Source organism: Chenopodium album, chromosome 20 (genome assembly GCF_948465745.1).
Source record: "Chenopodium album chromosome 20, dcCheAlbu1.1, whole genome shotgun sequence".
Lineage (NCBI taxonomy): Eukaryota > Viridiplantae > Streptophyta > Magnoliopsida > Caryophyllales > Amaranthaceae > Chenopodium > Chenopodium album.
This window is the reverse complement of record NC_137853.1, coordinates 13,106,718-13,117,624: the sequence shown is the minus strand read 5'-3', so window position 1 is coordinate 13,117,624 and position 10,907 is coordinate 13,106,718. Positions and strand designations below refer to the sequence as shown.

The 10,907-nt window shown below is 34.6% G+C and overlaps 1 protein-coding gene across 1 annotated transcript; it reads left to right on the top strand.

The window, feature by feature from the left end:
• The first annotated feature begins 312 nt into the window (after window positions 1–312).
• Window positions 313–10,692, top strand: LOC145598266 (double-stranded RNA-binding protein 1-like). Its single transcript, XM_081654596.1, has 6 exons — window positions 313–731; window positions 1,401–1,538; window positions 4,894–5,129; window positions 5,225–5,444; window positions 7,312–7,476; window positions 10,101–10,692. Exons 1-6 carry the CDS (start codon window positions 524–526, stop codon window positions 10,421–10,423), a joined length of 1,290 nt encoding a protein of 429 aa, XP_081510722.1. The 5' UTR covers window positions 313–523; the 3' UTR covers window positions 10,424–10,692.
• Window positions 10,693–10,907: the final 215 nt, after the last annotated feature.

The following is a 10,907-nucleotide window of genomic DNA, read 5'->3' as shown; positions in this document are numbered from 1 at the left end:
TGGAAAAAAAGGCAAGTTTTATTTTGCTAATAACTAATTAGCCTAATTGCAATATTCCATACTCTCGTATTATTTCTTGCAAGTTTATCATATCCTTGCATAACAAATTAACAGTGTTTTCACCCTCTTGTCCCAAAAAAAAAAAAAAAAAAAAAAATAGTGGTGACTGAAAAACAAAAACGTAAAAGAGTTAAATATTGGTGATTGAAACTTCTTTTTATTGAAACAAAATTTATTGACAAAAAAGTACTTTCACTTTATATAGTACTATAGTCTATAGATATACCTATCACAAGAGTGAAGATGAGGTCATTTCCCAAAATTACCAAATCAGTTTATTACCAATAGTGAAATAATCAATTTGCAACATAGCTAACATCTGCATCTTTGCTTTCATTCACCTACAGGATTTTCTCTTTCATACACTCCCCTCCCTTCTCATTCCCTTCTTCTTCTTCTTCTTCAGCAATTTTATTCTTACTCTTTAATACTTCTTCAATTTTAGGGCAACAACAAATAAAAAATGTTCAAATCCAAATTACAAGAGTATTGTCAATCAAAAAAATGGAATCTTCCAGAATACTCGACAACAAGAGAAGGGCTTGATCATTGCCCTCAGTTTCAGGCTACTGTTACTGTAAATGGCTCAACTTTTACTACTCCAAATCCCTCCAAATCTTCTAAAGAAGCCCACAATTTGGTTGCTAACATTGCTTACCAACATCTTACTGGTAATTTTTGCTTCATTTTTTGTTGTTGTTGATTTTTGGGATTTTGTATATATTTGTTTTTGGTTAATTATCTCCAGGTTGGTTTGAATGTTTGATTATGTTTTAGATTAATTTTCTAGTTCAAATTGTTTGAAATGTCATGTTTGGGGAAATGGGTAATTTGTTTTTGGATTATTTCAAGGTGGGTTGATTTTTAATTTGTGATTTTGTATAATAATATTTCATGGGTTATGTAATTGGTACAAATTTGTATTGAATGCTGGCACTATGAGCTGAAAAATAGGATGGAAATAATTATTTTTTACTACAACTATAATTATTACTTGTATATCAGTAAATGCAAAGTATATAATTATTTTTTCCTTCAAAAAAAAAAAGTATATAATTATTTATTTATTTTTTTTTTCTGGTGTTTTAGGTATTTGAATTACACTTTTTAGAAAAAAAAAATGTATCACTTTAGCTAGTAATGGTTGTATTTTTGTTAATTTTCTTCGATTTTGAAGCTGTATTAAAGGTTGTTAGAAACTGCTGATATCAACTAGTTTTGTTTTGGCTGGAAATGATGTCAGCAGTTTCTCATATAGTACTTGCTGCCAACAAACAGGATTTTCTTATGTACTTTACTGCTGTTTTCTGAGCTGGGAGTAATCTTGAATTTTTTTGCAGGTTCTCCTATTGCAAACAATTGTTTAATAGTTTCACCAACTTTTGTTGATGCTCAGCAACCCAAAATGAATGAACCTTTGCAAGCTGCTACTTTTAGTGATGTAAACTCCTCAAGTCGGGATGATAAGAAATTTAAAGGTGAGGCAAGATGTGTTTATTTTGAATGCTTCTATTTGTTCCTCTTATAACTGAAATCAAACTCAAAACAGATTTGAAACAACTTACTTTATGTCTCTTGTCCCTCCTTTTCCCAAGCATTTATTGATTGGTCATAAACATCTCTGATGGTGTTTTCATAACACCTTCACAGTTCTTTACTGAAAGGTGCCTAGTGCATCTAGGTGCATAGGGCCTATGTGTTTCACATGCACATATGAGGGCAATTTGGGGTTTTTATTTTTTTTTCTCTCTCTTAATGGTACAGTGGTACATTTAATGCATAATCAAATTTTCCACCACTGCTTTTTCTCATGTTCCCATTATTCACAAAAATGCCATCCTATTTGTTTCATTGGCACATAGGCCGTATGCGCCAATACTTCTCCAAAGGTGCCTTGGTGAATTCTTTCCTCAATAATTGCATATACCAAATACATACCCAAAGATTGTTAATATTTCTCATCAAAGATACTACAGAGTACTGCGTGTTTTTGGTTATAGTCTGTGAATTATGGTTCATACTGATTGTCTAATAGAAGTTGATTTGTGGTGTTTGATAGTTGCATATTTTTACCAAGGTTGTCTTTGAAGTTATTGAGCTGTTGATGTGCCATGTACATTTATTTGAAGTCTAAGGAATTCCAACTTCATGTAGGTCTCTATCAAATGGTAAACAAAATGGAAATAATTCGAGATAGACAAATACATAACAATGGTGACACAATAATCTATATGGAGGAAGGACTCTTCCTCCCAAACTTTTATCATCTATAAAACCCGTTATAAACACAAAAATCATTTGTACATTTGGTGTCTCACCCGTGAGTCACCCTAACTTTGGTATCTTGCACCTGAGCAACTTAACACACAGTATCTCTTCCTAGAGACATTCCATGTTATCCCGAGATCTCCTCTCGGTATTACACACTATAACTCATAGTATATGTATCCCATAATTATAGGCTAACAATCACATAATTCAACTAGAACTAGAATTTCCAGCATAATTAAGAAAACTATCTTTTCCTACTTATATTCAATATATTGTTTCCTAACTTCTACCAAACTCTTTATCTTAAAGCAATTATATAATTCTATTTTCTAATACAATACAAGCAACTTATGTATATCCTACCCTTATACAATTGACTTGCAGAAATTAATTGCAAAACAAACTGTGTTGAGCTTGCTTAAGAACTGAGAATTACTTTCCTTTAACTGAACATACTACAGGGTTTTCACCTAGCTTCGAAGTGGATCCTGGTAAATTTCATTGAAGCAGAAAGCTTCTAAACATTGTCTTTTGTAAGAGAAAGGGACATTTAGACATCAAACAGAAGGGAGAAGCCCATTAATTTTTGCAGTGTTTGAGACCTCATATTTCTTGCCCCTTCAAATTGCAGTAATAGACAAATTACCTCATTTTTTCTAAAATGGTGGTTGCTTGTGGACTTGAAGTCTTTTTCTTCTAATGTTTTGAATAATCCTTCTATTGGCTGTAATGAGGCTTCCATTCTTATTCCTCACTGGTTGTGAAGGCCTTGGATTAACTTAGTTGAACATGTCTGTAGGTTTATTATGCCCATTTTGGTTTCTAAAAGGACATTGTAATTAGCATTTCTCATGCTTTCCTTTGCTTTTTTTGAAAAAGGAAATTGAAGAAAGTTTCCTTTCTCCCTTTTTTGGAATAAAATTAAGAAAAATAAAAATTTTCATTGCTTAGACATCTCGTTGAGATGTATATATATATATATATATATATATATATATATATATATATATATATATATTTTATAATAAAAATATAATGCTTACAGTTGGTTAGGAATTGAAAACACTAATCATCATTGACACACCATTTCCGATTTTCTTCATGTGCATAATCATTGGGTAAACATGGCTTGCTAGATTACCTTGTATTCTGGAGCATAATTTCAGAGCACCAGTGGATTTAAAGAGATGCTTATTATGCTGTACATACTTGCTAGTTGCTACATACATTTTTGTTTCTTATTTCTATCTAGGAGACTTCAATCTCTTTGGTTGGGGTTCGATGGATATTTGAGCTACTTCATGGCTTCATGCTGAATCTAGGCTCAATACAAAACCTGAAATAGATCTGAGGCATCATGTTCTTTTCATCACTAAAGTAAGTAGCATCCACACTAAACCTATATCTTCCTTCAAATACGCTAGGAGAGCCACATTGTGTGAATTGTGTCATGGGGTATCAGCTGACGCTCCAAATGGTAAAACTGCAATAGATTGTTGTCTTGACCTGATTTCCATTTTTATAGCTGCCCTGCAGCCCCTAAAAAGTATACTGAGTTTCAATTTGAAAACTTTACATCCTCTTCTATCCCTGTGTGTCATTCTCTTGTTTTCCCAAAACCCAAATTTCTGAAATCCTCTGCCTTACTACTTATCTGCTGCATAATGCTCCAGTTGCGGGTATTGTCGGGATTCTTCCGTTGGATGCTTGGGACTTATATGATAGGACCACAGACCACCTCACGACTGAGAGAGAACTCACTCCAATGTGTGACCTTTGCTTAATAAATTAATGGACGTGGATGATTCTGGAGTGTGACTGGGTGATGTGTTAGGGGTTCTTTAAATCCTTCCTTGTTTGAATCACCTCCTATATATCCTTATTATGTTAATGCACTTTGACTCGACATCCTTGTGGCTATACTCACTCTATCAGTCTATCCTCATCAACTATGATAGGAATTAGTTGTATGCTTCAGGCTGCTATTATCAAGTAGGTATGTTTATGTTTTTCTTGCTTTGATTGTCAAATTGCAATCATCAATTTGTCAGTATTGACTATGTGTGTTAATGAATTACTGCAGTAGCATAATTGATTCTAAATTACATATTACTCCCTTTGTTCTTTTTTGTTCTACTCACTTTCCATTTTATTTCCTTCTTTGTTGTTCTACTCACTTTGCTTTATTCTATTTTTTGGTCTAGCCCTTTTACGACCTTACCCCTTCAACCCCACAATTATTACACCTTTCTGCACTCTCTCTTACTTTATTCACCTTTTCTTATACAAACCCATCTTTAACATTCTCTTTCTCAATTTATCCTACTTTATGTTACACTCATTCACATTCTTGATTTTTCTTTAGCGTAGTTATAGTAACCAAGTTGAATATTAAAGATTGGAGAGGGAGTGTATTTTTATTTGATGACTGGTTGGATACTACAATTTATGATTGATTACATATATTAATCTGATGAATATGATTGATTATGTATTGATGGATGTTGTCTTCAATAGATTAATCTAGTAGATTAATTATGCTCTCAAATTTTTTGTTACCAGATATGGCACATTTATATAAGAATCAACTGCAGATCTATGCTCAAAAGAAAAATATTAATCTCCCTGTATACATTTCTGAGCGAGAGGGCCCTCCTCATGCTTGTCGTTTTAAATCCAAGGTCATGCTAGAGGGGAAGACTTATGAAAGTTCTGAATTTTTTAGCACTATTAAAGATGCTGAAAATGCTGCTGCAAAAGCTGCGTTAATGTCAGTATCATCTGATGAAACTGAAGAGGTTGGTTATAAACCTATAGGCACTGTGTGGTCATCTTCATTCGTATTTTCGTGATTGATTAACACAATAAACTTTTATTTTGTCACAATTTGCAGGAAGATCCAGGTTTCTTCAAAAATCTTCTACAAGAATTAGCTCAGAAAGAATATTCTTGTTTACCAGCATATGTTACAACCCGGTCTGGCCCTTCTCATAACCCAATTTTTTCTTCAACTGTTGAAATAAAGGAGGAGTCCTTTACTGGACAAGAAGCAAAGACTAAAAAGTTGGCAGAAATGAATGCAGCGAAGGTTGCCTATATTGCTATGAAAGAACGTAAGATACTTTGAAATTGATCATTTTGATTACTTGTTTACTTATTTTTCATTGTACAATCTACCAAAGGGTTTAATTTGCTATTAGAGATGATAATTTGGCGAAGGTTGATATTGATTTATCTGGACTTAAAGAATCGACATGTGGTAGATATGTAATGGAGATAAAATTCCATATTTGATTTATGCTTGCCTGAGCTTTTATGATTTGTCAATACTAAATACCTTCGTCTGCTTACCTTCTGTCTTTTGTTCATATTATATACTAAGTATAAGATTTTCTAATGCAAAGGTGTGGACTGTGAGGCCGGACTCAGAAGAGGGTACACCTACTGTTTAGAGTTCAATTTACCTCTTTAACAAGCAATGCTCAAATTCAGCTAACAAACTGTTCATTTACATCTACTCTGTGACAAACTTCATAGGAAAACATGGGAGCCTGCCTTTGACCTCAAATTCAACAGCATCAAGCCACTAACAATGGTGGAGGTTGGAAGAGTGCCATCTTCTATCTCATATATCCTACTAGCCATTAACAATAAAGTTGGAGGTTTTGATCCAGCACATAATCTTCTGTTGCTATTTTAGTAACAAATTGACACCCAAAGAAAGATTGTAAACAAAATGGCAGTAGACTGAAGGTTTTGAAATCTTGTGATATTTAACTATCTGTTCTCCATAACCTATCTTCATTGAAGCTTATAGAACATTAAGTCTGTAAGTTTTTGCAACGGCTTACCTCTGGAGTGCACAAGAAGGCCCATATCCCTTCTGATTTTTATTGAAGTGAATCTAGTTGTTATCCTGATTAGTATTTGTTTTTCTTGATTGAAACTAATCTTAACTCTTTCTTTTTTTTTTTTTTTAAAATTTTTTTTTTTTTATAAATCTTTGTTAAATGAGGTTCATGATATCTACTGATTACACTTGATTTTTACTGGTTGAAACTGACTATTACTTTTTACTTACTAACTGATTTACACTGGCTATTAATTTTTTCGGGTTGGAAAGAACGGGGAGGAAATGGTGTCCAGTAAATTTTCCCCATCTGAAGTCAATTGTCAGCATCATGGATAGACTTGATTTTCTGACTGGACTTACAGTCTTTGCTAGTGTCAGCTATAATTCATGTTGGAAAGGTGATTATAGTATTAGTTATTGCTCATCAGACATGTGATCTGTGCTACATTTAACCAAAGAGAATCTTGCCTAATTAGACAAACACCCCAATATTCTTGCTCCAGCTGCAAGATCCAGAAGCTGAAGTTAGTCAAATCAAAACCTTAATTCTATCTAGATTGACAAATCAGCTTGCACAAAACATGAGGTGATTGCCTCTCTTCAAGAACTGACTGCAAATTTGGATCTAGTTGATCATTTGGGATATTATATACAGTAGCACAAACCCCTGACTGGAGAAAAGGACAATTAATGAGCCAGCACCTTCCTCAATTCCTTAATGAGTTTGTGCGTGTGTGTGTGTGCCCAAATTTGATCTGGTTGACTGCTTGGGATATTACATACAGTAGCACATACACCTGAATGGAGAAAGGACAACTAATGAGCCAGCACCTTCCTCAATCCCTTAATGAACATTTGTGTGTGTGTGTGTGTGTGTGTGTGTGTGTGTGTGCGTGTGTGTGTGTGTTTGTGAATTTGAAAAGGAGTCATCCAACAATTTATCTGTGAAGCTAAGTGATTTTGATGGCATCACTTTGGGTTTCGTTTGCATATTTTTCTAGTATACTCTACTCTTGGATTTGGCTGTGTGAGTTTATTTTATCTATTCTATTTTGAGAATTGAGATATAATATTTTGCTCAATTTACTTCTGTTGCTAATGCATAGAGCAATTTTTTTTTTTGGTAGGTAAAGGGAAACCAAACTTTAAACCTGATTCATCGAGCTACCATGTCAATGATGCACCTCCCAAGTCGCAATTTGTTCCCATTGCTGAATTATCTGATAAACACATTTCGGCTCCAGATCCCATATCCAATAGAGCTCATATGGACCTAGTCAGTTGCAACAAAGGTAATCTGTATTATCCTTAATCATAATCGTGCTTATGATTTTAGATTTGCAATGTATGTTAATATAAATGTCTGATAGTGAAATGTTATTGATAATTGGATAATGGAACATTTATGCACCACTTTTGTGGATGGAGCTGCATGTGGAATTAGGTTGAGAAACTTTTGACTGGGTATATATCCGTTAAATTCAATTCATGGGAAGGAGAAAAAGGGAAGTGGTAGTATCTTTTTGTATGCTCTATTACATATGTGAATGCTCAAATTCTCTTGGAACTTCAGAATAAGTTTGCTAGATTTTCTGCTGCAAAAGAAGTTTACGCACTGGTGATGACAAGGTGGGAATCATGAGTGTTGTTAGTTTTGCTGGTAGGCCACTTAGCCGTAAAAGGGTTCGTAAGTGGGCTATTTTTATTTTAAATTTTTTATTTTGAATTTCTAGCCATTGGGTGCTATGAGTTTTTGAGAAACTTTGAGTGATAGTATACAGCGCTATGAATCAGGCCTCATATGGAAATTGAGTCAGTCCGATTTATTCAAGGTCATTTCTGTCTGATCCCTGCATAGGACAGATGGTCAGTGCTGATGTATCTCAGTGCTTTGGTTGGTTGTGGCGGATCTTTAATAACATAACCATGAGAAATAGTTTGGTCTCCCGTGGAAACACTCTTCTTCTGCAGGCATTGGGTCAATTCTCACCCCTCCTCCCTATTCTAAGAGCGGGTATCTTGTCAATGTACCTTCCTCCTTTCTGGTAAAACTGTAAAAGAGACAGAAATATCCACACACAAGCTGATGTCCTGACTTCATTAAACATTATTAAACTTTTTGATCTTACTGTCTAGGGTCAATTGGTTCCTATATCATTTGTAAACATTATTAAACTTTTTGATCTATAAATTGCTCAAAGTAACTTTGGTAGCTAACTGTCGTCTTAAGTGATTATCTAGCTGAATGGTATTTTTCTTCTCTTCATGCCTAGTATGCATAGCTCCCAAATCAGGGGAAGAAGTTTCTGTCTCTTTTGTTAGGTCTCGTTATAAGTGCACCCCTTCATATCTTTCTATTGCATTTCCTTGTTACTCCTCCCCCCCCCCCCCCCCCGCGGAGCTTTGAGCTTCAATTAAAAGTTCCACACTGTACTTTATTTGATCTATCTCTCTTTGTATCGACATAGCTCTCAAACATATGCCTAATACCAAATAAAACCATAATTTACTTTGTAACAGAAAATTAGGACAATTTTCTGAAAAGGAGTTGTATATTATTAGACACATGCTTTGATCTAATGTCATAACCTGGTTTTCCTTTGGAAACAGGTCTTAATGATCTTAACGATCAAAACGAAGTAATTATTTACTGTCCCAAAGGACAACGGATTAAAAGGAATCCTGATCTGACAGGTTTGTGCGTAGATCTGTTGAAACTTGAAATTCTTGAAACTCCACAACATCCTTCATCCTAAAGGCCTATAATTCGTGAGGTTAATGGAAACCATGAAAAATATAACAGTGAATTAAAGGAAGCATTAGAAAAAGGAAAAAAAAAAACAACAAAAAAATCAAATATCGTACTGAAAGGTAAGAGCTGATGCCGGTAAGATTGCCTTTCTTTCCTTCTTCAGTTGTCCCTTCTTCAGATTTTGAGCTCATGTTCTAACTTGTGAAGTCTAAATCTCTGGTTGCTTTGATCTCCTATGCATTGGCTTAAACCCATGCAATATTTACACCACTGATCATGTTGCATCACATACAACTCTACGTTCAACATAATTGATGTCCAAAGAAAGCATTTTCCTGTGTTAGTATATAAATATCTCAAGTAGGGCTAGATCATACTGCTATATTTGTACACAGATCATGGTATGAAATTGACATATTTATATATTCTTAACAGCTTGATTTCTTCTAAAAGGGACTCATTGTAGGTTAGTTGACTTAGATTATATGCTCAAATAGGTTACATCCTGTTACGTAGATGACAACTATACCCGTAGAAATTTTTCTGCCCCATTCACAAATAATAGCTTAACTGATATAATCCCCTAGATCTTGGTCAGTCATCTCTACCTTAATCCACAGAATTTTTATTTTTTTCCTGGTGGGAGCATAGAAGTTTTATTGTGCCTATGGGAAGCTGTCCAGTTAACTTTACAACAGCCATGTTGAGCATGGGTATGATCACATTGGTACTTCTGAATAGGCCGATGACATTTTAACAGCAACAGAAGTGTCAGGTTTAAACGAAAGGCCAAGTTCTAGCTTGCTCAACAAAAAGATTTACAGAATATCTCAAGTCTCACCCATTTTCAGTTGCCTGCTCATTCACGAGAAGATAACTGTGCTAACAAGATCCTATATTGTATTGATGACTTATAATTTCACTGAACAAGCATTTACAGAATTATTTCTGTATCAGGTTATATTTGAAGGAAAATGCCCTCGCAGACCTAATGGCTGAATTTTTGACTTGCTTTTGTACCTCGGGGTCAAGTTCCGAGAAAACTTATTGATAGAAGATAAATGAAGTTGCATTTATATTTTCTTTGAAAATTCCTATAATATACACTCTCGTATTTTTTATAACTGGATAATAGAATGACACTCTTCATTTCTGTCCTTGCAGGAGCATATAACCAGGAAACTGTAGCTGAACAGACTGGAAGGAGGTCTGAAGTCCACACTAACTTCGATCAAAATGATTGTGGACTGAAGTTGGTCACTTCCACTGGGCAAAATTCATCAAGTGCTCTCATTCAGTCCCCTTCAAGATCAGGGGTCCGTCAGATTGACAAGCCATCGTCCAGTTCTGGTGTTATGTCGTCACACAAAAAGATCAAAGTTTACCCTGTGACACCCAACATGATATTACCTACAGGAGCCACCGTCATGCATAGAGATGAGAAATGGGTTGCCGTGTCCATGGATTCAATCCATGGAAATGTATGAGCGTACTTAATGTAGCTGTTTAACATCCCCCTCCGTACATGATAATGTTGTACTACATCCTTCTTTCTTACACTCAAGCTCCGGTACACATGGGAGTAAACTCGGTGTGTTTCCCCTGTAAAGTTAATGTTAAATCTCTGTCTAGTAAATGCATGTGTCAATGTCATGTTGCATTATTAATTTATGATCATATTAGAATAAAACATTCATTAGCAATCTCTGTCACAAATTACAATCTTTTAATTTCTAATGGTAGTGAAGTTCTGTTGGAAGCACTTAATAAATAATGTTATTGAATAAACTTGTAAACATAGTATGATATTTCATTAAACTTGAAATCATCACGAACAAAACAAACTAATATAAATATTAAACTATGGTGTTGTCCTCTAATCCGTTCACTTAATGGAGCGTAGCAATATGATGACATGGGTGTCAAGACTCGAAATTAGATCAGGAATTCGGCTCATTACTTCCAATCCAT

What these genes read in the sequence shown, in the direction of transcription:
- LOC145598266 (XM_081654596.1), top strand. Translation starts at nt 524, where the DNA reads ATGTTCAAATCCAAATTACAAGAGTATTGTCAATCAAAAAAATGGAAT. An exon ending in TGCTTACCAACATCTTACTG is followed by an intron (nt 732 to 1,400) that starts GTAATTTTTGCT and finishes ATTTTTTTGCAG; the next exon opens with GTTCTCCTATTGCAAACAAT. An exon ending in CTATATTGCTATGAAAGAAC is followed by an intron (nt 5,445 to 7,311) that starts GTAAGATACTTT and finishes TTTTTTTGGTAG; the next exon opens with GTAAAGGGAAACCAAACTTT.